The sequence below is a fragment of the Oryza brachyantha genome, chromosome 6 (genome assembly GCF_000231095.2).
Source record: "Oryza brachyantha chromosome 6, ObraRS2, whole genome shotgun sequence".
NCBI classification, from domain to species: Eukaryota; Viridiplantae; Streptophyta; class Magnoliopsida; order Poales; family Poaceae; genus Oryza; species Oryza brachyantha.
The window spans coordinates 18,287,559-18,313,947 of record NC_023168.2 but is presented as its reverse complement, the minus strand read 5'-3'; the positions used below and the strand labels follow the sequence as shown (position 1 = coordinate 18,313,947).

The 26,389-nt window shown below is 38.9% G+C and overlaps 2 protein-coding genes across 3 annotated transcripts; one reads left to right on the top strand and one right to left on the bottom strand.

The window, feature by feature from the left end:
* Nucleotides 1–11,349: 11,349 nt before the first annotated feature.
* On the top strand, nucleotides 11,350–17,245 carry LOC102714840 (lysosomal Pro-X carboxypeptidase). Of its 2 annotated transcripts, none has more exons than XM_006657129.3 (10): nucleotides 11,350–11,842; nucleotides 11,969–12,149; nucleotides 12,663–12,796; nucleotides 14,903–15,015; nucleotides 15,607–15,730; nucleotides 15,869–16,024; nucleotides 16,100–16,252; nucleotides 16,358–16,437; nucleotides 16,554–16,603; nucleotides 16,688–17,245. In XM_006657129.3, exons 1-10 carry the CDS (start codon nucleotides 11,360–11,362, stop codon nucleotides 16,822–16,824), a joined length of 1,611 nt encoding a protein of 536 aa, XP_006657192.2. In that variant the 5' UTR covers nucleotides 11,350–11,359; the 3' UTR covers nucleotides 16,825–17,245. The 2 variants fall into 2 exon arrangements, with proteins under 2 accessions (XP_006657192.2, XP_040381558.1); XM_040525624.1 differs by having other exon boundaries at nucleotides 16,598–16,603; nucleotides 16,688–16,810.
* A 177-nt stretch (nucleotides 17,246–17,422) lies between these two features.
* On the bottom strand, nucleotides 17,423–22,631 carry LOC102714567 (two-component response regulator ORR25-like). Its single transcript, XM_015838170.2, has 7 exons — nucleotides 22,552–22,631; nucleotides 22,263–22,400; nucleotides 21,966–22,118; nucleotides 19,955–20,341; nucleotides 19,791–19,867; nucleotides 18,013–19,413; nucleotides 17,423–17,789 (listed from the first exon to the last, which is right to left on the bottom strand). The coding sequence occupies exons 2-7, from the start codon at nucleotides 22,387–22,389 to the stop codon at nucleotides 17,733–17,735; spliced, it is 2,202 nt and encodes a 733-aa protein (XP_015693656.1). The 5' UTR covers nucleotides 22,390–22,400; nucleotides 22,552–22,631; the 3' UTR covers nucleotides 17,423–17,732.
* Nucleotides 22,632–26,389: the final 3,758 nt, after the last annotated feature.

Here is a 26,389-nt window from a genome sequence, read left to right as displayed (position 1 = left end):
GAGGAGGCCCGGCCCTTGGCGCGGGCCCGTCTCCCCGAGCGTTGGCCGCGCGCATCGGAAACCACCCTCGCCTTCCCGGGGCCACCCCTCCCCGTCCGCGCCGCGATGGGGCGCATCGGATCGGAGGCTCCCGTACGGAGCAGCCGCCGTGGCGTCGGTGGATCTGGCGGCGTTGGGGGGTTGGGGACCGTGGGGGGCGGGGCGTGGCGATGGCGCGGGTTCCCGTTCCGGAGCGTGTCGGCCAAGGTGAGATCTGAGCCGCCTCTCCAGTCTCCATGGATTTTATTTTTTCGATTTCGTTTTTGTCATGCTTCGATTTGGAATGCTCACCACCTCCTCCTCCTCCCCCCTCTCTCTCTCTCACACACAAGAGGGAGATCCTATGGATCAAGCACAAGATCCTGTGGAATTCATGGTGTGTTGTGCATGTGTGTATATATGCTCCCAAACCCTAACACTAAGAGCAAGGCTACTAATATACTACCTCCGTTTCATAATGTTATGTAAGATGTTGGATTATCCAACAAGCTCGGCTTACAGCCTGCTATTGTACTTGCTCTAAACCTAAACCACACGAGGCTTGCCGATGACCCATCCTCCGAGAGGCCGCAGCATCCAGATTCCCATCTCTAAGGGGCCGCCACCTCTGCAGTGCAGAGAGGGGACTGGGAACCCTAGAGTGGCGTCAGGAGCGGCTCTTGATCTCGGGAGTTTTGGTCGTCGTCGTTGTGAGCCTGTGTCAAAAAAAGCTCGAAGCTTGTGAGCTGACTTGCTCTGCTCGACTCGGTGTGATGCATCTCAACTGTCGGAGAAGGCATAGAGATGCCAATAGAGTCCCAAGCAGGGGCGGTGTTTGTGATCGCATCAGCATTCTGTATTTGAGGCAGGTACTGTATGTGATCTGGAATGAGCGTGATGGGCGATGATGATCGACCGTGCTGAAATAAGCATGCTTTCAAGCAATTGAGGCTGCTGTGGGTATTAAATTGGATCCTACCTCTGCCTCTCCAAGCCTTTGTAATCATGCGCTAATGTCAGTGGCTCTGTCCCTGGATGGTCATTCGTTTCGAATGATAACCTGGGTAACTCCACTAACACTAGAACAGGTTGATCTGGTAATAAGGGATGGTGGAGGTAGGGTCATATGATTGATCAAAGGCGAAGCTGAGCCCAATTAATGTAGTTCTACTTAGAGCAAGTCTAAGAGCGAGTACAATAAGGGCAGTCACAATGGAAGAAACTGACACGGTTGCCATAGTATAAAAAGGGGGTGTTTAGTTGGGGAAATGAAAATTTTTGGGCATCACATCAGATGCTTGACTGATGTCGGAAGGGATTTTTGGACACGAATGAAAAAACGAATTTCACGGCTCGCCTAGAAACCGTGGGATGAATCTTTTGAGCCTAATTAATCCGTCATTAGCGCATGTGGCCAATTTTGCACAAAAAATGTCCTCCAAGAGAATGGCCATTTGACTTGTCATGTTATTTCAATGGCTAAATTGAAGTTCTCAATGGCCAAATCTGGCAACTCATCCCCCACTAGCAAAATTGCTATCCGTGGGTCCCACGTGGGTGAGACCTCTTGTCATTCTCCCCTTGCCAGGATTTGGAGAGTGGGGATGGAGAGTCTCTTGGAGATGCTCTATGAATTCGAGTTGCTAAAACTAAAATGAATGGCTAAATTTCGATTTGGAGAGTCAAAATTTAGCTATTCTCTTGGAGATGCTCTCAACATTTAACTGGCTGACAGCCTGCTATTATACTTGCTCTAAGTAGGAGCGAAAAGATGAGGGTGTCTAATAAAGCTATGCAACAGTACAATATGTGATGTGGAGGCAATGGCATCTTCTTTTTATTTGATGTAAATACTCTGTTTTGAATTTGCTGTGATGAGTGATAGCCATGTTTTGAAGTAAAGGACTGGCTGATCATTATTTGTGCTGTTCCATACTTTTATGCGTCGATATTTCGCCTTTTGTTTTTCTTCTCTTGAATGGCTGTGATGATTTGGCTGCCCCCTTGGAGATCATTTGGCATCTTTTGGGTTCCTCGGTAATTTGTTCAATTTAGCTGCCACACTAGGAGGCCTTGCTCCCAAGCAAGTTACCAGTTGCAGCTATTTGTTGTTAAGTACATGTTACAACGAATGATTCCACTCATTTGTTCATGTACAGAGTGACGGAGGGAGTACTATTTACATTTTGCTGGAACCATAGGCATTTGTAACTGTTGGTAGTTGACAGTTGGGTTAATCTGAGCCATTCAAGTGAATTTCCTTTGTTTTCAACCATGTGTTTTACTTTATTCAAGGGGTATTCAGCATGATCTGCAGCATGCCATCATCTATCCTACTTCTAACCTCTAAACATGTGGTCTTGCTTTTTCTTAGTACCTCTTGTGATGGCAATGATGTTTTAGTCTCATTCAGAGGTACACTCATCAAATTGGTTTATCATTGAAGAGCACAACACAAAACATCAATAATTGAAGGATGCCAATGAAGAACTTGGCATCATATTAAAAGCAAATAAACAGACACCAAAGTTGAGTCCAAGCCAGTCTCCCACCATGTCAGGCTCACTTCCCAACACATCAACACGGAAGTGGCCCACAAGCATGCGAATCTGGTTTACAGTTTTGCAGGCAACCATTTGAATGCTGAAAGTTACGTGGGATGGCAATGGTATGGCTACTTTTAATTGCTTTGTCCGTTTTCAAATAATTGTTACCATTGATTTGTATCCTTCAAACTTTGACTAATAATATTGCTGAAAACATTTAGTTACATCACATAGGAATCACTTTACTATTATTGTATGCATCTATTGACACCCCAACTGCAAGTTATAGTTTGAATAGTGAAAGCCAATTGTGACTGTTATTTGAAAGTTGAGGGAGGATTCAAAGTTGAGGGACCATTGAAAGTTTCCAAATCTTTTTGCACTCCATATATTTGTCTGAAGGATTGAAATAGTTGGTTGAGGCAGTGTAGTGTGAAGAGACAGAAGCAACACATCACTTATCCAATGTATCTCTTATGATGTCACATGTCGGGAGTTCTATTTCGTAGTATTTATGATTATTTAGCCAACACTCAGCCTCCTGTTTTCAGACATGCATGCAAACAGGTGAAACAGATGTTTGTGTGCAAGGAAAGTGAAATAGAATGTATAATTTGTTGATCCAATAGTAAACATATGGTTGGATCTTGGATGCAACTGGGAATGCACATGAGAACTATATTGCAGGTCTTGTAGCAGCACTTATCTTTGAGTTGATGAGGTTATTGCACAAGTTATTCAATTGCACTTATTTGAATGGCCAGAAGCAAAATCTGAGTGCTCATTTTACTTATGTCTAACTACCAACGTACCAGTAGCTGCCAAGATTTTGCCCTTCTATTTTATATATTTTTATTAGGAAAGAAGTGAGCACATATGCCAATTCATTTAGTTGAGTTAATGCGATATTCACACACTTTGTATTTTGTCTCACTTTTTTTTCAGTCTCCCAGTTTTATTCTTTTTTATATGGCAACTGCTGCTACTAGCATTGATGTATACTGAAATGTAAGTTTGTATTGTTTGCTTGCAGTAAAAGTTAATAATAACCTAGTGTTCTTCTGATATTTTAGTTCATGGCATAGCTAGTTAAACACATGTTCTTGTTGGTTCTTCAAATTTCTGTTTGAGTGCATCTTTAATTTCTTCGCTTTGCACTGTAGTATTCATTTCTGGTATTGTGAAATACTTTTCCTCTCTTCTGCTTCATTTATTTGTTGACATCGTCTGACATCCCTCGTCAGCCTGTGGCTAAGTATGTTTCTTTTTCTGGAAGCTTGTGGCAAAATTTGGAGGTTTGCTCCATGATATGAACCAGTTTTGCCTCTGATTGTTGTTGATGATGCTACATGTTGGCATGAACATGTATGAATGTAATTATTCATTTGGGGAGGCACCGTTAGTGGTGCATGCTATAATGAGCGGTTGTAATTTGTGCAAACGGTTGTATTCCTGTTTAGTTATCAGGGTTACTATTTTCTTAACCATTCTCTCATTTACTCCCTACAGTATTCATACGTGATTTTTTATCTTACGTTGGTCTTGCAAAAAAGATTTACTGATGCGGCAATGCAATTAGCATTTTAACATTGTGTTGGCTTATCTAGTTACTTTTTGCTTATCCACTTAGTGTGTATCGCACCTATCATTATCAAATGGAAGCATGGTTGATCTTTAGATATATTAAAGGATGAACTATGCGGCTTATCTAGTAGAAAAAAGTTGGCCATTAATGCTCACGTGAGGTTAAACATTGTGTAGGCTACGTGCCCTTGTATAGAGCATCATTAATAAGATTGACAGTAAATTCAGTATAGTAATTTTGGAATTTTAAAGCAAAACACAGCAAAGTTACCATTTATTTTTATTTACTTTTGCCCCTCAAGTTGTTTAGATAAGAATATCACTGCACACTATATGGTAGTGTTTAAGATAGCTGAGTTTGAAGGATTGGGTGTCCATTTTTTGTGACAGCTATTGGATGGGTATAAGTGACTGAATTAACTAGTACAAAAAAAAATCTTATTTTAGAAAGATAATGGGGATTTTTATATAGAAAAGCTTACATGATACCAATTATGAGCTTGGGAAGTGCCGGACAAAATCCAAAATCAACAGTTGGGTTGAACAGAGATTTTTCTGGGCATGTTTCTAATGAGAACTTTTAGATCATTGCGGGTGTGTTTCTCAAGCTCCTAAATGGTGAATTTTGTGTAATAATCTATTTAAATGGTTGTCTAATCTTTCTAAAGCAAAATTTCAACTCTGTAATAGTTAAATTATTCAGTTATATATTTAAATAGCTATCACAAAAATCAGATAATTCTAATTCTTCAATCGAGGTTATGCCAAACACCACCTAAGGCTTTGTTATATTCTTTCCGCAGCAGATTGCGGTTTGTACATGTTAGCAAAATAAAATTAGGAAGCCTCGCTCCCAGCAACTTACCAGTTGCACCTATTTGTTGTTAGTACATGTTAGATGATTCTACTCAATTGTTCGTGTAGCGAGTGATGGATGGAGTACTTACATGTTGCCAGAACCATGGCATTTCTAACTGTTGGTAATTGGCAGTTAGGTTAATCTGATCCATTTGTGTGTGTTTCCTTTGTTTTCAACCATGTTCCCCCAAACAGTCAGTTTCTTATGGTTGTAATAATGGACATTTGTAACTGTTGGCTGTGATGATTTGGCTGCCCTTGGGAGACTGTTTGACATCTTCGTTGCTCCTTGGTAATATGTTCAATTAGCTCTAATGATAGGAGGCCTTGCTCCCCAGCAAGTTATCAACTGCAGCTATTCATTGTTAATACATGTTATAATGAATTATTCTACTCATTTTTTACATGTACATTGGGACACAGGGAGTATCTACACGTTACCAGAACTACGGGCATTTGTAACTGTGTAGATCCGTGTTTGGTATTTTTCTGTTTCGTGATAAATTAGTAATGTTATACAGCTGGTTTTGTTGGATTCACAAAACTCATTTTGACATTAATTTATGCAGCTGAATTTGTACTTGCATGCTGCCCTCATCCTATCCAGCAGAAGGCAATAATCTTTCATCTTGTTAACTGAGTTCTCAAGTATTAATGCCAAGGGATAAAATGCATTGAACATTGTCACATGCTTGTGCTGATTTCTTATCATAGATTTCTTATGCTAAGGGATAATATTAATGCCAAGGCCATAATTTTGTGAGCCATAGTTCCAAAGACCAAAAAGAAGCCCTTCTTTTGTGTCTTATTTATCTTCTGTCTTTATCAGCACTTCAACACAAATTATTTCCTTCTGTTTTATTGCTGTTGTCTTCTATCAACAACCGACATTTTATAGTCTTATATTAATTTGACAAGCTTGTCTTGTGATGGCATCCTTTTCCCCATTTCAATAAGCTGTTGGTAATTGTTGTACCTGTACATGGATAAACGGGGTACGTTATACTAGTACATTAGTACTCCCATAGGCAGCATCTGTAGTCTAACTTGTTTATTGTGGCATAATTGGTTATGACAGTACTTGCTAATAAGATGCTTGTTTTCCTAAAATTAAGAAATGGAACCCTACTATGGGGGTAGTGATTGTCAACTGTGCATGAAACAAGCTGCTTGTCGAGCACATGTTGGCTGTGTGTATCAAATTAGAAATACTACTTTCTTGGGAACTTTTGGCCCCAGGAATTCTTGCAGACTGGAGGTTCATTCTGTGGAATGAAACGCTAGCGCGGCATGAATTGAATTGGTTTCATTTTGGTGGCAAAAGTTTTTTGTTATTAATATTGGAGCCTCTAAAGTCAGAAATGCAATTATAGTGCTTACAAAGTGGCCCAGTTTGTTTGGGCTCTAGAGTATGCCTTTTGGCTGCACTGGCTGGCTGCTTGGGCTTTATCTGAAAATTGAAATGATAGATATTCTGGAAGCACACAATTGAGCCTCTTTATGCATTTTTTATCTTCATTGTTGGTCAGAGTTTCAGCACATGTTCCTTCTGTATTATTGCCGTTTTCTTCTCGCACCAACAGTCCACTTTGTTTCATCAAGTTCCGGCAAACTGTCCTTTTTGGGGTTTGTTTTTCTTGAATTGATCTTCTAGCTGTTTGAATTGGTTACTTCACTTAAGTGATTTCACAATGCTAATGGTTAATAGATTGAATTGTGAGCAATGCATGTCACAGTTTTGGGATTTGTTTTTCTTGTAGATACTGTTTTGTTAAATTTGGACTCACTAAAGATAAAAGTTTGAGCTAATCAAAACACTTTATTCTATGTCAGCTCTTACAACTGCCAAGTTCTTTTATATTCTATTAAGCATAATTTCGGATGAACTTCTGAATATTCCAGGATACTTTTTTTTTTCACTTTGCGACTAGCAATTTCTGTAGACATCGTAATCTTTACATTATATGCAAATTTGATCCCTCTTACCTTTGAAAGGCGTGTTTGATGTTTGGTTCCCAATCAGTACACTTGTGGCAGCTAATCATTATTCTTAGAACCACATGAGTTTGTCTGTACAACAAACTATTGGAGTGTTTGTTTATAGGGGCTAAACTTTAGCCCCTAGTCATATCGGATGTTTGGACACTTATTATAAATAGCAATATAGTCTGTTAATAAAATCCATCCATAATTTTAGGCTAATTCATGATACAAATCTAATGAGCCTAATTAATCCATGATTAGCCTATGTGATACTACAGTAAATATTTGCTAATTTTGGATTAACTAGGCTCAAAAAATTTGTCTCGCGGATTACCACTCATTTATGAAATTAGTTTTTTTATTAGTCTATGTTTAATACTTTAAATTAGTGTTTAAACATCCGATGTGGGGCTAAAAAATTTAGTTTGATGTAAACAATCCCTGAGGCTTACTCTTGCATGGATGACTCTGCATCGTGGGTCTGCGTCCTTATCGCTATCATATTTCATCAGTTTGTGCGGGTAAAAGCGCATCACTCATTTGATCCACTATTCTGCTGTACTGATGCATCGTGCAAGCCACTGGTGCAACACGGCATGGCGCCATTGTCTGCTTTCATGTCCACATGATCAGTTGGGCTATCCGGCGATTTCCAGATCTCTGGGCAGGAGTGCCTAGATTTCCACATCTTGGGCACGAGTGTATGGCTCACACCGGTGACTCTGAACTGGCAAGGTCAGTTTGAGTATTCTTTTAGTCGGTGAAATGAAAATTTTCATGTGTCACATCAGACGTTTGATTGGATGTTGAAAGATATTTTTGGATAAGAATGAAAACACGAATTTCATGGCTGGCACGGAAACCGCAAGATGGATCTTTTGAGCCTAATTAATCCGTCATTAGCGTACGTGGGTTACTGTAGCACTTATGGCTAATTATGTATTAATTAGCCTTAAAAGATTCGTCTCATGATTTTTTACATAACTATGCAATTAGTTTTTCGATTTATCTATGTTTAATACTCTACTTATGTGTCCAAAGATTTAATGTGATGTTTTTTGGCGAAAATTTTTAGAAACTAAACGGGGCCCTATCTTGTTGCCTGGTGACCGACGCTGTCACTGTCACTGCGTCAACTGGTAGTGACGAAAACTGCAGCAACTATCAGTGGGGTCTGGGAGGAGTCATGGCCATGAATTAATAACGTAATTCCAAAATATAATTATTTCTATGTATTTCTTGAAATGAATCTAGAGATACCAGATAAAATATGTGTATTTGTCTTAGAATACAAATTGTTTTGTCTGTTTTCTTGAAATAAATCTGGACGTACCCGATGATCTTGGTTTTGGCCTTCGTATTACAAACATGCGGTTGCAGGCTTGCTGTAGTCTTCAGACAGGACAGAACAAGATGCACCTTGTAGCACGGGAGTGCTGTACGGTAGCAGTTAATGGCGTGCGACTTGTCACCGTCTTCGTTGGGACACGAGGAGATTTCATTTCTGACGGACTGACGCTAGAGCACGGGAGGGGAACCCATGGAACGGCACCAAAACATTTTGCTTTCGAGAACTTGAGATAGACCTGTTTAATTTTCAAATTTTTTTCTTAAAAACAATGATTAAATCTTTGAACATTTAAATAAAATATTAAATATAGATGAAAAAAAACTAATTGCATAGTTAGGGGAGAAATCACGAGATAAATCTTTTGAACCTAATTTAATTAGACTCAAACGATTCATCTCGTGGTTTTTAAGATCTATGAAATTCTTTTTTTATTTATGTCTGAAAACTCTTTCATATCTCATCATATGTTCAATGTGACTAGTAAATGTTTTTTTTGGCTAACTAAACGGAGCCAACATAGCAACAAACACTACTCTCTGCATCTCTAGGTCAAAGGTTGAGATCATTGAGACCAGTTGTGGGCCCAATCAAAGCCCACGGGTCCACGGCCACATGATGGGCTCAAACATTAGCCCCATCCGCCTGTCTCGTCGCCAGATTCCGTTATTAGTGCTGGATGGCCGTCTACAGAAATGTCTCTGTCTGATCTGTGCTCGAGAAGTTTATTTTTCAAATTCCTATTTTGAAATTGGAATACATTGTATTGTTACATGACAAGGGCTAGATTTTATGCAGGAAAAGGAGTTTAGCTGTTCCATTTGATCCCATTCAAGCTAGGTGGTGAGGCCATTATGGCTCTCACTCTACTGAAAACCAAACACGATCCTTATTGAAAAGACAGTGCGTCAAACACGTGAGAGACAAGATGATGAACTTTGTGCTAGCAAGCAATCAGCCTAATTTAATTATGGTTCTTCATATGTTTCCATATAAGTTCGTACTAAAACCACACACTACAACACGCACTGGATGCAATATTCCAACCGCCTTTACTTGGACCCATCGCTGAATATGACAACTGCATTTACTTGGGAAGATCATATACCCAAATAACTCCTTTTAATTGTTTTCTTCCCCTCCCAATTTGGGGGGGATTCTTTTAAACCACATGTACTTCATTCACCATGGACAAGTGCTTGCTTGCACCCAAGCAATTTATCTGTCCATGTCCCAATTGTCACTCTGGAAGGGAAGTTTCTATCTTGTTGATTGGTTTTAGGGCATCCGGTTGCGGATTTTTTTTATGTTGTAAACATTTTTAATAAATAATTTTATTATTAAACCTCGAAGAAAAATATTTTTATCGTACGAATCTTTTGTCCACACCAATGTTGGTGATGTAGCTAAAAGGTTCATACGGCGAAAATATTTTTCTTCAAGGTTTAGTAATAAAATTATTTATTAAAATGATTTAAAAAATAAAAAATTCCCGTTTGCGTTAGAAATGATGCCGCCGGTCAATTCTGCAGCGGCACCTTGTGTGGACGATATCCGGACTTGTCTAGTGCTAGTAGCGAGTTCGTTTCTTTAATAAAGGAAAGTGGGGTCCATACGACCATGCTTCAGAATAATTTCTCACCCATAATTTATTCGCTTTTGTTTATACTTATAAGCTAAAATTTAAATTTTTAATCTTAAATTTAAATTTGATTTTTGATTTTTTTACTGTAATTTATTTTCTACTCTTAGCTTTTATGTCGCTATATATATATAATTTCAAAATTATTTTTTGTTTGTAAGTACGTCGTTTGACTATTTTCATGAAAACCAAACAATCACCTTTTCAACCTTTCGATCTTTCAAGACTATAAAACGTAAAATATTTATACTTTCTTATAAGAATTAGTTTATTCTCTGTATAACTCATCCCAAGTTTTGTGTTTGTAAAAAAAAATCCATCCAAGTTTCGTCTATGCCACATGAGGTACAGGAGTGAACCTTTTAAGATCAACTACGACGATGAGTTCTCTTCTCCCATTTTCTAGAATATAAACTTGTTTTGAGCTAGACATAGAGGTTAGGAAAGTTTATGCAATTAATAGGGGAAGTGTTATGATTAATTTTAAAATATGCGATTCAAAAGAGAGTGCTAGTGTATAAGTTATTACTTTTTGGGACAAAATTTAAAATACCATAATTTGTTATATTTTTTTGAACGATATAATTTGTTATATTTTGATACGTGGTGCATGTGCCAACACGAGTCCCCGACATTATCCAAAACCCAAATGACCAATATGGCGGATCCATGATATCCTAGAGCTCAGGGCGTGACACACTATAATCCACGGTTGTCGGGCCCTAACTCCACCAATACAAATGACATATTCGGTCGAATTTTCGACCTTGTCCATATCGCTGGACAATAAAATTCACGAAAACAACGTTAAAAAAGTCATGTCCTCTACTATTATATTAGAGTTTTTTTCCATCTTTGAGAGTACCACGAGAGGTAAAATTTAGTACTTTCTAGTACGTACTTAAGGTACTAAGATGTACCAAATTTTATATAGAAAATAGTGATACTTCCTTAAAAATGGTAAAATTGCTCATTATATTATTATAGTCACTAGAGATTTGCTCCGATCCAACAAGAAGTATCTCGAGATACTAGTACCTTAAGATACCAAATTATTTCCCATTATTAAATCTAGCTGAGTAGAATGTGTACTGTGTTAAATCCAATGATAAAAATAAGGTAGTTTTTATTGAGCCGAAACAAATCTCAGCATATAAACTCATGGAATATGACAACAACATAGTAGTAAACGATCATTTTACACGTACAAGTACTAGGAACTGGATTCTCTACGATCTATCGTAGAGGATATCGTCGCTGACACGTGGATCCGATGCAGAGGGATCCCAATCCCACGTACCACACGCCCTCCTTCCTTTTTATTAAACCCCACACGAGCAAGTGGCCCGAGAGCGGGAGAGGGACGGCGGAGCAGCAAAAATGGCATTACTCCGCCCTCCTCTCGCTGCCGCCGTCGCAGCTCTCCTGCTGCTCGCGGCCTCTGCGGCTGCAGCAGTAGCTGCTGGCACCGTCTTCCCGGGAGACCCTCCCCTGCAGCTGCGAGCTCAGGCGGCGCGGCGGCCTGCGAGCTCCGGCGGCGGCAGGTATGCTGTGTCGGCCGCCGCCGCCGCCGCGGCCGGGAGGAACGAGACGGCGGCGGCGGCGGCCAAGCCGTTCACGGCTCGCTACTTCCCGCAGGAGCTGGACCACTTCACCTTCACGCCCAACTCGTCGGCGCTCTTCTACCAGAAGTACCTCGTCAACGACACCTTCTGGCGGAGGAGCTCCGGCGCCGGCGGCGACACGGCCGGGCCGATCTTCGTGTACACCGGCAACGAGGGCGACATCGAGTGGTTCGCCACCAACACCGGCTTCATGTTCGACATCGCGCCCAGGTTCGGCGCCATGCTCGTCTTCATCGAGGCAAGCACCACATCACGAATCCACAATTAACGCCGGCGTGCTTAGTGACAGTGAAGACGAAGCACTAATCACGCTTTATCTAGTGGGTTAATTAAGTTAATTACTCTTGAGGCTGTGATCGAGCAGCACCGGTTCTACGGCGAGTCGAAGCCGTTCGGCAACGACTCGAACAGCTCCGCCGAGAAGCTGGGGTACCTGACGTCGACGCAGGCGCTCGCCGACTTCGCCGTCCTCATCACCAGCCTCAAGCAGAACCTCTCCGCCGTCGCCGCCCCCGTCGTCGTCTTCGGTGGCTCCTATGGCGGCAGTAAGTCACTCCTAAGTCCTAACTATATTGCTAGGAAGTAGTTTTTTAAGCACAACAGGCGCATGTCTACTCGTTAATTGCTACTATGTCATCTAAATAGTTATTAAAAATATAAAAAAATTTAACAAGATAGATTAATATAAATTATATTGCTGTACAAGCAAGTTTAAATTCAGGTTATAAATATATGTATACTAGTTTTGTTTGTTTTTTTGCTACCGATAATTTACCCTTCTTAAAAAATATCTCTATATATCACAAATTTATAAAAAAGTTAGTATTTAAGATATTCAAAATAACTGATGTACTAAATTTTACGCTAGAGACATTCTGATATTTTTTATGTTCCTAATCATGTGTCATGTGTTCCTCGTCGGTGTCTCCATGTGTTCTGCCTGTCTGACATTGGTCGTAGTGGGGTTTTGTTTCTATTAGGATTGAAGAACGTAAGATGATTGGACCATTTCTTTAAAAAAAAACATTTTTTGTTGTTGTTTTGCTTGTTGTCTGTAGTGTTGGCTTCATGGTTCAGGCTAAAGTATCCTCATGTCACCATTGGCGCTGTCGCCTCCTCTGCGCCAATCCTGCAGTTTGACTACATAACTTCATGGAGTAGTTTCTACGATGCCGTCTCGCAAGATTACAAGGTACCAATATATAACTAATTGTGCGTTTTCTACGGCAAAATGTTTATGTCTAAGGGCAGATTTGGAATGCGTTAGGGCACACTGATTGTTTGAGCTACAGAATAGTGAAATAAGTCATGTAAAAAGCTTTTCTAATTATGCTGCTGTTTATTAATGTTTTATAAATGTCAACGCTGAAAAATAGATGTCGGTAAATACAGATTTAAATTAGCTTTTAAACTAACTTTTAAAATATAATTTTTGCCATGAATGATAAGAGAATAATCATAAGAAAAGGGGTTGGTTAGATGTCCAAGGTCTACTGCTGACCGGTACCGGTTTGTCTGAAAACTGACGAAAGAAAACATCTTAGATGTGGCCCACTGTTCATTGGGCTTGGTACGCACCACCTCTGTCCTAAAATAAATTATTACTTTTAGTTTTTTAATATAATGTTTGACTCTTAGTCTTATTTAAATTTTTTATAATTAATATTTTTATTTTTATTACATGATAAAATATGAATACTATTTTTTTTCAATTTTTTATAAAACTTTCAAATATTTTTTATAATTTTTTTAAATAAGGCGTATGATCAAACGTAAACCGAGAAATGATTTTTTACGGGATAAAAACGTCACCTTTTGACCTATCAGCCACGTTTAGTTAACGAATTTTGTTAGTATCATGTCAGACGTTTGACCGGATATCTAAAGAGTTTTCGAACATGAATGAAAAAACGAATTTCATAGTTCGTTTGGAAACCGCGAAATGAATCTTTTGAGTCTAATTAATCCATCATTTCATCATTAGCATATGTGGCTAGTCATGGACTAATTAGGCTCAAACGTTTCGTCTCACGATTTTTCCCTAACTATGCAACTAGTTTTTTATCTATGTTTAATGCAACTAGTTTTTTTTCATCTATGTTTAATGCGCTCAAAGTTTCGATGTGATGTTTTTGAAAGAAAAAATTAGATAATAAACATGGCCTGTGTAGGTACTCCATCTACCGTAACTGACAGTACGTGTTGCCTACTACTACCTCCGTCCCATAATAACCTCTTTTTTCGTTTTTCCGTGCCCAATGTTTGACCATTCGTCTTATTTAAAAAATTTTTACGATTAAAATTTTTATTATTACTAGATGATAAAATATGAATAGTACTTTATACATGACTAATTTTTTTAGGTTTTTGCACTAATTTTTCAAATAAGACGAATGGTCAAACGTTGGACACAGAAAAACGAAAAATAGGATTATTATGGGAAGGAGATAGTATCCTCGTATGCTAGGTCACAACTCACAAGCCACACCGGTAAGCATGCCAGGTTGCCAGCCATGTTACAATTTGGCTACATGTAAATCTTTCTGTTTCTCGTCTTTATAAGCTAAAATTTAAGTTTTTAACTTTAAATTTAGATTTAAAGTAGATCTTACAGTTTTTACATTTTAGCTTATTTTTCAGTCTTGACACAAAATAGTTTTAATTTATAAATATGTCATTTGTTTTTATATGAATAAGCCAAACAATCACCCTTAGGCATTTCCGGGTAGTTAATTAGTTAGTTGATGGAGTTGTGATGGCATGTTGCTATTAGCCTCTGCACTGTTCATGAACATTCAGCTCAAATGCACGTTTGAAATGGCGACGTGGTTGAGGTAGACGAGGCCATGAAGAGCATCCCGGTTTAATTAGCTAGATTGCGACGCTTCATCACGCGGTCACGCCATAGACTTGCCGAGTCAAGACTCAAAGTGTATATGGATTCTGAATTTTTACTCGCCTCTCAAACCGACTGGCCGCAGATCATCTCATCTCATCTCAATTTGTCAAAAATTTATGTCGTGGAGGCAGCCAGCCAGCCAGCCAGCCAGCCAGCCATTGTTTCAATAATCTAGATGAGGTCATGAGACTTATGAGTTAACATCCAATGACTCACCCTATTTAATCAGCAAGATTGTAGCTGTTTCAGAGCTGGAAGTCTACCGATGGCGCAAATTCAACATCTTTTTCCCTTCTTTTTCTTCTTCTTCTTCTTTTTGCGAGGAAAATTCGACAGCTTTGTGTGACTGGGCATCGATTAATCTTTTAAACTTACTGTATACTGTAACTGGTATTGCAGTCTGAAAGCCTCAATTGCTTCAGTGTTATCAAGGCAGCTTGGGATTTGATGGATGAGAGGGGATCCACTGATGCAGGGCTCTTACAGCTCAGCAAAATCTTCAGAGCCTGCAAGTAAGTTTGTTGTTGTTTACCAGACATTAAGCAATTGAGTAATTTTACAGTCCTTGAGTAGGTACTGAAAGATACTAAAATTTTAGTGTAAAATTTGGTATTTTCTAGTACCTAGGTACCAATTTTGGTACCTCTGGTTACCTTCTCAAGGACTATAAAATTGCTCTAAGCAATTATTGTGTTCTGATGTTTGCAGTGCTATTAGACTTTTACATTAGTCAATATTATACGCAACAAATGATAAAAGAACCACAAATTCTAAAGAAGAATAATATACACAAGAAAACTGAAGTACTTTGTGCTTCATAGTCGTGATCTGTAATGTTTAGCCTACTAATTGCATAGACCTTTATCTCTTTTTTGTTTGATCGAAAGAACGCAATAAGGATTGCTTAATGTATTAATAGAGAAGTCAGCACAAACAACAGGTTCATATTTTAAAAAATGACATAGACCTTATCATTTACATGTATGACAGGCACATCATTCTTTAATTAAAGGTCATATTATCAATTTCTGAATAAATGAAGAATGGTATGATTGAGTCTATACTAACATGAGTTCATGATACTGATGTCACTTAACTTTTAGGACCGTGAAATCGGTTTACTCGTTCAGAAACTGGTTGTGGACAGCATTTGTGTACACAGCCATGGTGGACTATCCAACCCCGGCCAATTTCCTCATGAATCTGCCTGCCTACCCTGTCAAGGAGGTAGCCATTTGTACTTATGTTCTGCAACCAAATTGATAACCAAGTGTTTCAGAAGAACAAAACTGAACTAATGCAGAAACTGGACCTGTTCTTCTCATGGAATCAGTCACCAGTAAAGTTCTCATGAAATTTCCACAGATGTGCAAGATCATCGACGGCTTCCCGGCAGGAGCCGACATTGTCGACAAAGCTTTCGCAGCGGCGAGCCTGTACTACAATTACACAGGAGACCAGACATGCTTCGAGCTAGAGGATGGAGGAGACCCCCATGGCCTCAGTGGCTGGGGGTGGCAGGTGATACATTGCCACTGACAATTCTGATACAGATAATTGTTGTGTTCTTTATTTTCTGAAGCAGTTTCTGTGCAGGCCTGCACAGAGATGGTCATGCCGATGACGATCTCAAACGAGAGCATGTTCCCTCCATTCACCTTCACTTATGAGGGCAAATCTGATGACTGTTTCCAGAGTTACGGTGTTCGTCCGAGGCCACACTGGATCACTACTGAATATGGTGGAAATGTGAGTGTTCTTTCAAGTTCAGAGTGTTATATATGAACTGGTAGTAGTAAATTTGAATGGTTTGCAAGTGTTCCACCTGGTGTTGTGGTCCACATTTTAATGCAGAAAATTGACCTGGTGCTGAAGAGGTTTGGTAGCAACATCATCTTCTCCAATGGAATGCGAGACCCGTGGAGTCGAGGCGGGTAAGCCTGAAAGATTTCACCATATGATCAGCCATGTTAAAAGTTTTGGTCATTCAGATACCTTTTCTGTTATAGTAAGCTATAATGTATTTTTTCCCCTATTGCATTGCAATCAGAGTTCTCAAGAACATATCATCTAGCATCTTTGCCCTTGTCACAGAGAAAGGTAAAACAGGATTTTGCAGATAACATGTAAAGCCAAAATATTTTTCGGACAGTACTAGTGCTGATATATGATTGATTTCTACAGGAGCTCATCATTTGGACTTTAGATCAGCAACCAAAGATGATCCAGATTGGGTTGTAGAACAACGACGACAAGAAGTTGAGATCATACAGGGATGGATAGATCAGTACAATAAGGACATTGCACAGATGTCAAAGTGAGAAGATGCAGTTGCTGTGACAAACAAGGGAGACAAACATGAGACTGTCTACACAGTAATCAAATGCCTTTTGGCTCCATGCTATACTGTGTGTGTAGGAATTTTCTTTCCTGTGCAGGTTGTTAGACAAACAAAATTTAACTTAAGATAACATACAGTCCAAACTCAATAAGTTAAATAACTCAGAATCAGAAACTGTGACACCCAAACATTCTTACACAATCATGAATAAGTGTACCATTCATTGTCAGTGTTTACACAGACTATATATGCGTGTGTGTGTGTGTGCAGGAATTTTCTTTCCTGCAGGTTGTTAGACAAACAAAATTTAACTTAAGATAACATACAGTGCAAACTCAATAAGTTAAATGACTCAGAATAAGAAATTGTGACACCCAAACATTCTTACACAGTCATGAATAAGTGTACCATTCATTGTCAGTGTTTATTTCTTCTGCATTGTCTCTTCCATTTATTTTCCAGTATAAGACCTCAAGAAACAGGGTTCTATCTCTACAGTCATTGGTCATGCATGCAAAACAATGGCCATCTCTATAATTCCAACAAAAGAGTAATATTGGCAGATAAATAATGGATCAAGCACACCATTTCGAAAAATTCATGAAAATTATTCCATTTTATCATCTAAAACATAAAGGAAAACAGGTTCAACCTGACATAACTCTATTTTTTATGATCTAAAAGACCACAGCGAAGCTGAAAGCTATTGTTGGTATAGATGGAGTTCCCTATGACTACTCTAGATGCAAATGAACTTTTTCTGAAGATGAACTGCTTCTAACTAGCCTATTACAGAAGGCACAATATCGCACAAACAATGTGCAATACTCATGGATTAATTAGCAGCTAGCCTACACAGATACAGAACACCTCTCACATAGTCAGGGGCTAAGGAACAAACTCCTGGCCTTCGTCCACAACAGCACCATCACCTTTTGCAAAATCCTGCAGTAAGAAAATAAGTTTGATTTAAATGCACTTGACAGTGGATGCAAGTGTTAAACCTGAAGATGCTAGAGATAATGAGAGAAACCAAAACGAAGTATATTTATAGATGTCTTATGCTCAACATTATACTATGCATGAACCAACAGCATGAACCAAGCAGTGTAGAGAAAGCGAGAACAAAATGAGTTGCCATACTGCAGAAAGAATGAAAGTATCTTACATGATTAAACAGCCCAGCAACAATGTCATCCAAAGTGCCTGTCCCTTCTGGACCATTTGTTCTTGTGAGGAAACCATTGTTGTCATCGAGTTGATCAAAAATATCTTGCTGATCAATTGTGTCACTGAGCACAGGGAAAATGCCATTCGTATCTCCACCATTCAGCATCTGAGTTGGCATGGCAAAGCTGTCTACTTGAAGGCCAGGAAATGTAGAACTGATGCTTGAATCACTTGGTATTGTAGGACTGATGCTTGAATTACTGCCAAGTGTGAAGCTTCGATGCAGCATTTCTGTTGAGCTCGTGTTGTTTCCGATGTTGAATGGCCCCATCTGCTCGTTGAAATCTGTGACCGATGTGCTGTCGCTCATGATTGTTGACATTGGACCATGCAATTCATTTCCAAACATCAGTACCTGGCCACTGGAGGTTGCAAAGTTTGAAAGCTGGTTGATATTGGGAATGCTCGTCTGCGACGGGCCTAGAGATGTTCCATCCTTATGATAAAGACCATGAAACATTGATGGCGCTGTAGTTTGCCAGGATTTGCTACAGTTTCCAAGGTCTGGAAAATGGTGAGTATTGCCAACTGTGCTCAAGAGATTTGTAGAAGGTGGATTCATCTGAACCAAAGGATGGTTATTTAAATCAGGGTACTGCACTGGAAACTGATCTGCAGGAGCCAAAAACCTACAATTTGACTGCACTGGAAGCTGATTTGCAGGAGCCAAAAACCCACCATTTGACTGCACTGGACACTGATTTGCAGGCACCAAAACCCCACCATTTAACTGCACTGGAAACCGACTTGCAGGTGCCAAAAACTCACCATTTGACTGCTCTGGACACTGGTTTGCAAGTGCCGAAAACCCACAATTTGACTGCACTGAAAACTGATTTGCATGTGCCAAGAATCCACAGTTTGTCTCCCACAGCTTCTTACAGAACATGTCAGCATATGAGTTAGAAGAATAGTTTGTATCCAACACCGAGCCATTTGATATGTTTGCAAGTGAGCTTCCAGATGGCCCAGAAGGGAAGCAATTTCTTGCATGTGGCAGCCTACTATTTGATGAGTACCGCAGTGGCTCAGACACAGCATGGCTGAGTGGGCTTCCACCATGGCCAACTGTCCTCATGCCCAGGCTGCTCTTGCTATTTCTAAGCTGAACTGACTGAGTGGGCAGCAAGCCATGTGTTCCCATTGCAGATGCAGAATTCATCCTTGCAAATGGATTGCTCGAGTTTGAGGAGGCAATGGCTGGTGACAGATGGTATCTTCCATGTTCATGGTAATTCTTTAGACACTGCAGTTCATTCATATACCTCCATCTTGCAGGAAATTGATCGGGACTCATGCCTGTGTAATCACTGATCCTTTTCAGGTATAACCGATATTTCTGAAACAAAGAAAGGCAAACACACAGATGAGCTGCGTCCATACTCATGAGAAGACATTCGATATATGCAGAGAGACGAATTGAAGGTAAAATGGAACCAGGTTTTTCTCTGGTTCCTAAAATTAATAATTGGAAGTGTTTTATTGCCAGAATAACTCTATAAATCACTGTCTAAAAAAATAACTCTAGAAAATATAGAGCATAATACCAGATCTTACCCTACACTTCCACAAAGGAAAATTCTTAAACAGTTTAGTAAACAGATCTAATGAAAGATATCAAAGGCTTATGTATGGAAGGCATTCAACTAGAAACAGTAATACAAATACCTCTCATAATACAAAGCAGAGAAATTAAAAATAATTGTAGATATAAACCTGAAGATGACTTGCAATATTCTCTCTAGTCATGTAGTTCACTTTCATGATCTGCAATATCTTCTTCGGAACAGCGTCTACATTATCAAAATATTTGTTTCTTACAGAAAATTGAAAAACAAAAGGTTATGTTTATTACTGAGGAATAAAACATGAACTCTTACTATCAACGCCAAGCTGATTGACGGCTTCGACAAAATCCCTGTGCAGATCAGCTGTCCAGACGACCCTTGTTCTCTTCTGTGTTGAAAATTCCATGTTTTCTTTGTTCCCATCATAATTATCTCCATCACTTCTCTTCTTCCTTGAATACTTCCTCCTGGTCCGTGTTGCACCAACCCGCCCACCCTCAGCATTCCCTGATTGCACTTTCTGATCAGCACTGTCATTGTCACCACGATTGTGGCTCCTTAGGTCAGGCTTCCTCTTCCTCACCACATGTTGCCATATGTTCTTGATGTCCTTGAGTTGCACTGGTTTCACCAAGTAGTCACATGCCCCATGGGTCACACCCTTCATCATAGTTTCCAGCTCCCCATTTGCGGATTGCACTGCACAGAATATAGTCAGCACTCAGAATTGGCACATAAGAGTTCATGAAATCAATAAAGTTGCCGTCATAAAGTGTTGCCTATAGATCCAGATCAGAAAAATTATAGCGTACATGATGCTAATTCTATATATTTAGATAATGAAAAAAGCTCGTCCCCACGACTTTTCATTAAAAAGAAGAAGCCACAACCAAACCAGACAAAAAGACTCATACAGACTCACCTCCTATGGATCAATCCTTAACCCGTTTTTTGAGGCCCCTATCCCATACAAGAGGGCCCACCCTCCATAGATCGATTCTTAACATGTGTTTTCAAGAGGCCAGCCACTGACTTTTTTTTACCTAAACCTAAAATTCGCTCCTATGGGAAGTCGAACCCAAAACTTGGAGGTGCTACTTGAGCACTATATTGGGGTCATCTTTAGGGTTGTAAAACAAAAAAACCAAACGATATATTTGCAAACAGAAAATAATTTGTGAATAAAATATTTATATACATGTTCATAGTGATCTAAAAACAAAGTTGGAAAATAAACTTCAGTGAAAAAAACCTCAAAATCAACTCCAAATTTAAAGTTAAAAATTCAAAATTTTGGGTTATGCTTATAACCCAAAACCAAAAGATGGGGGCTAGCGAATGAGAAAAACTAAACCTAAAACTCACTCCCATGGGAAGTTGAACTCGGGGCATGAAGGTGCTACTTGAGCATTGTAACTACTAGGCTACATGCCTTTTTGCATATCTTTAGATAATGATGGTGTTAATTATATGGATATTGTCCTTTCAATATATTTGAGGAAACATGTTTTCCCTATCTTTTATCGTAAGCAATTTTTTTGTGGGGAATTGTAAGCAAATATTTAACACATGTTGGACATTGTCACGCATAGTTCAGGTCAGTTTTATTTTTGACGGTTTCAAATGAGAAGTTTTCTTATTCCGCGCATTCAATAGAAAGAATAGGACAAAACTCGCCACATGAATGCGGATCCGACAATAACATCAATGTAAGAACAACTATAATGCGTCATAAAACGACAACAAAATACCCCATCCAAGTAAATTTCAATTATTTGAGGTATTGCACATGTTTTTCCTATCTTTTGTCATAAGAAAATATTTCACACGTGCTGGACACTGACATGCTATGTTCAGTTTTATTTTTGATGGTTTTAAATGAGATATTTTTTTATTATTTGCGCATTCAAGAATAGGACAATACTTGTAACATGATTGCAGATTCGACACTAACACCAACAAAAGACAACTACAAATAGACCATAAAATGACAAACGGAATATTCCACCCACGTAAACTACGTTAGATGTTTGGATAATTGTTGATGAATCTATATACCAAGCACGATAATAGATACATGACCACGTTTTTCTAACCTACGGCCTATCAGCCCAAGTATGAATGAAGTCAATAAATTTACAGGATCTCAAGTGCTATCCAATGTAGAACATATCATTCAATATATCTGCTTGAAAGTAACACTCCTCACCTCTTTAGGTTCCTACTTTGATACCTTCAAGAGCAAAAAGTGCCGACAAATGCCAAGAATGGAATGCCACATCATGTACGGAAATGGAAAGCGGGGGATAAGCAAGGGATTTACTGATCACGGGGAGATCCATCTCGAGGCCGATGAGCTCGAGCAGCCTGAAGCCGTCCATCTCCAGCATGTGCACGTCGCTGATCACCAGGTCGAAATCCTCCGTCCTCTCCCTGAGCATCCGCAGCGCCGTCTCCGCATCCCTCGTCGTCGTCGCTGCATCAGATCGCACCAAATCAAACAAAAACAGAGAACACGAACAAGAGGCAGCCCAGAATCCAGCAAAAAAAAGACATTTTTTTAATAAAACTCGGGTAAACATAGGTGGTAAGAACGCCAAGAACACACTCAGTCACTCACCGTGGTACTTGCAACGGCGCAGCAAAGTCTCGAGCAGCATGAGGCAGACGGGGTTGTCGTCGACGGCGAGCACGCGCATCCCCTCCGGGAACTTGCCGGCGGCCTCCGTCCCGTGCGTCTCCGCCATGTTCTTCTTCCCTTCGATCCCCTTGGCAAAAAAGCCAAAACTCGATCAGCGCCCAAGAATCCCCCCACCAAGAACCCCTCTAACCAATCCAAGAACACCAAGAAACCCTCAAACCAATCCAAGAACACCAAGAAACCCCCTAAGAACCCCCAAAGATCCCACCTTTTCCGACGGATTCACTCGAGTGCTCGCTCAGAACAGCACAAGAACCGGCAGCTCGAGCTCAGAGCAAGATCATGGGGTGGTGCATGCAGCAGCGAGGGGGGAGGGGTTCGCTGCTTATATGGGCGAGGGATGGAGCGGATTGGGACGGCAGACGGGGTCGAATTCATGCACTCCATCGCTGCGAAATTTGGAAGGTGTTTAGGCCCCGTGCGCGTGCGAATCCCTCGCTCTAACTCCTTGCTGCCGTTGCAAGTTCGTTCTGCTGCTGACACCTCACTGGTTGCTGCTCTCCTGGACTGTTCGTTCTTCCCACTTTGTGAGATCAGATACTGTCAGAGGAATTAACACATGTGTGCCAAACAATGGTAAATAGTCAAATATTTTTTTTGGCTGGTTTCCAATCAATTCACTGAGGATGCACTTGGTGTATATTATTTAAAGCTTTTGTTGTATTTACTGGATAATAAATATTGTTCATGCCATGGGGGTGAGATATTCAAAAGGCTTCTGATCTATGGTCAAACCATGTATCCCGTGGTTGTGACATGTTAAACGATAGCTTATTAGTGACCGACTTTTGGAGTCATTTGTTGATCTTAGGTAGATCCTTCATGATGCTTTTTCGCTATATCTTTTCTCAGCCCTAATATCCTTAGGTGTCTCTCTTGTTGGCTACAAGATTTATTTTTTCTTATAAATATTACGAGATTGGTTGCATGTATCTCCAATAAATCTTGGATTTAAGTCAAATCACTTTCTATAAGTTTCAATAGCGTGTTGATATTATTTGACAATTTTGTGTGCTCTATCTGGCGAATATATAGGAATGATTTTCCATAAAAGTGGAAGCATGTTGTTGTAATTTAGTGGTTTCGTGCTGTCATTGTTGTATAATAAAGATTAAATTTCACAAAATCTAAGGCATCTATTGTGTAAAACCATAGTTATTGGGATTCGCTTCATGTAACCACAATATGTTGGGCTAAAATGTATTGACATTATGTAATAAAATACTCACATTTCATTGTTACACATGGGACTGCTTAGATATCTATTCACATATTAATATGATTCTACATGCATGTCCCTTCTATTCACTCGCCTTTCTCACTTGCATTTATGATTGCAAAAACATAAACACCGTGCCAACCATTGACATATACACAAATAGTTGTCTATCAACAACCAATAATTGTCAAAAGTATCATAAATATGTGTATATAATTAAAAAATGTCTCATACGATTTTTTCATGACTATTATGTAGCCAAATTAACGATCTAAGTTTGAGCCTGGGTTTTCTTGAAACATGTTGCCCCATAACTGTGGTTTGTTATAATAAATTACAATACCTTGGTATTACTTTACGGTGTCCCAAAACCTAGGATTTCCTAAAAATTTCCTCCGTAATAAATTTGACAATACAGTTTTGGGTTTCTCTAGTTAATCTTGGGATTCAAGAGGAACTGCTTTCTATAAGTTTTGATATGTTATCGTTATTTTCTGATGGCTTTACATGTTCTATTTAGCAAATCTTTGGTTTGAATAGAATTACCCTCCATAGAAGTAGTACTGTTGTAGCTTGTTGTTATTTTTTTTGTGTGTGTGTGATAGCATTGTTGTATAATAAATATTGCTAGTGCGTTTCGACTTTCTCCAACGAATCTTGGGATTCCAGCGTAATGACTTTCCATAAGTTTGTCAATAACATATCGTTATATTTGACCCTTGAGGCTTGCTCTCTTCAGTGAATATCTTATTAAAGCGAAATTATTTTTCATAGAATATTGGCATGTTGTAATTTGATGGTTTTGCATTGGCATCGATGTACAAATAAAGAGTAAAATTTACAAAATCCTAGGTTTTAGGCCATCCATAACAGAAAACCCCAGTTATTGTGAATTTGTGATTTGTTTCAACGAACCCCATGTTTTGGGGCAACATGTTTCGAGAAACCATAGATTCGTGTAAAAATGCAAATTATATTGTTGTACGTTGTATTATTTAGGCATATATTCACATTAATATGATCTAAATATGCATCCCTTCATCTAATTCATTTCCTTTCTCAGCACATTGTATGATTGCAAAAAGCGTAACAAAATCACCGGCCGTTAACACACAAATGGTAGTACTATTGGACGTAGACTCTATGACATTCTAAGTTTGTAACTGGGGTTTTTTTTTTAAAACATGTTGCCCCATAACTTGGGTTTTGTTAAAAGGAATTATAAACCCAATTATTATGATACAAATCCCCCATTCCATACCTAGGTTTTATGAAATTTAATACATAATAAACGTTGCTACTGTGGTTTTGGGTTTCTCCATCGAATCTTGGGATTCGAGCATAATGACTTTTAGAAATTTTGATAGCCTATAGTTATTACTTGACCGTTTTGCATTATATTTAGCAAGTCTCTTATTCGAATAGAATTACTTTCCATAGTAGTAGGAGCTTATTGTTGTAATTTAATGGTTTTACGATGGCATCATTGTATAATAAATTTTCTAGTACGGTGTCAGGTTTCTCCGATGTATCTCAAGATTTGAATGGAATGACTTTCCATAAGTTTTCTTTACAACCCACATTATGATTTGACAATTTTAAATTTTCTATTTAGAGAATATATGATTCGAATGGAATTATTGTGAACACGCGTGTACGCATTGGTAGAGCACTAGAGCATCCTTTAGATGGGACGTTCGCTGGGGTTCGAATGGGTTTTGCATGCCCTCACGAGCGCTTGTAGACACTTGCTCCCCGCATGAGGTTGAATGTGTCTAATCTCCACCACATTTGGGGGGATTTTGTTGACTTATTTGAATGTCTGAGTCATCTTGTATCTGTTGATCAAGTTGTTGATTCGTATGGAATTACTTTGCGTAGAAATAGGGGCATGGAGCTACTATTTAATGGTTCTATCGTAAGCTTGTTGTATAATAAACGTTACTAGTGAGGTTTTAAATTTCCTTAGCGAATCTCAGATTCGAGAGGAACAACTTACCATATATTCTACTTCTTTCATTTCATATCGTAAGACTATGTGATTCTACTTAGATTTATTAATGAATCAATCATTCAGTTTTGTATTTCGGTCAGATTCATTAGTATCCATATGAATTTAGGTAGAAAGGAAGTAGTAGGTTTATAAATGTTACAAAGATTTTTGTAAGCTTCTTTAAGAAATAACAAGTGAAATAACTTTAGCTACTCCCTCCGTTATATATTATAAGATTTTTTGGTCTTACATAAGTTTATACATGGATCAATGTATATGTTTTACGTATGTGAATATTTATTAGCATCCATAAATTTAGGCAACAATAGAAAATCTTATAATATGGAACAGAGATTCTCTAGTATTTAGCGGTTTTGCGATGATTTTATTATACAATAATAGTTATGCATGAGCTATTTCATTTTTCCTTCACCAACAATTAAATTAAATTTTTCTGTGGTGGGACCCACCAACAATTAAATAAAAATATCATAATGGTCTATCCTCTCTTATTTTAATGTTATTATTTGTTAGCTATATACATGGGTGCTGAGATAAGCACATGGGTATATTCCATGAGAACTACTCCGTATTTGATTATAATCAGACCTTGGCAAAACTCAACTTGGCGCAAGTATAGCTTGCCATATAAAGTGTGGCCAACGATTTGATAACATTATTTGGCTAGAAATTTGTGTGCAAGACATTTGAGCACATAGAGTAATAAAATATGACTTACTTACCATAATTGCAACAACTTACTAAACAGTAACTTAGTAAACCATTACACATCTAAGTTTTGGCATGATAATATGTGGCGTACCACCAAACAAG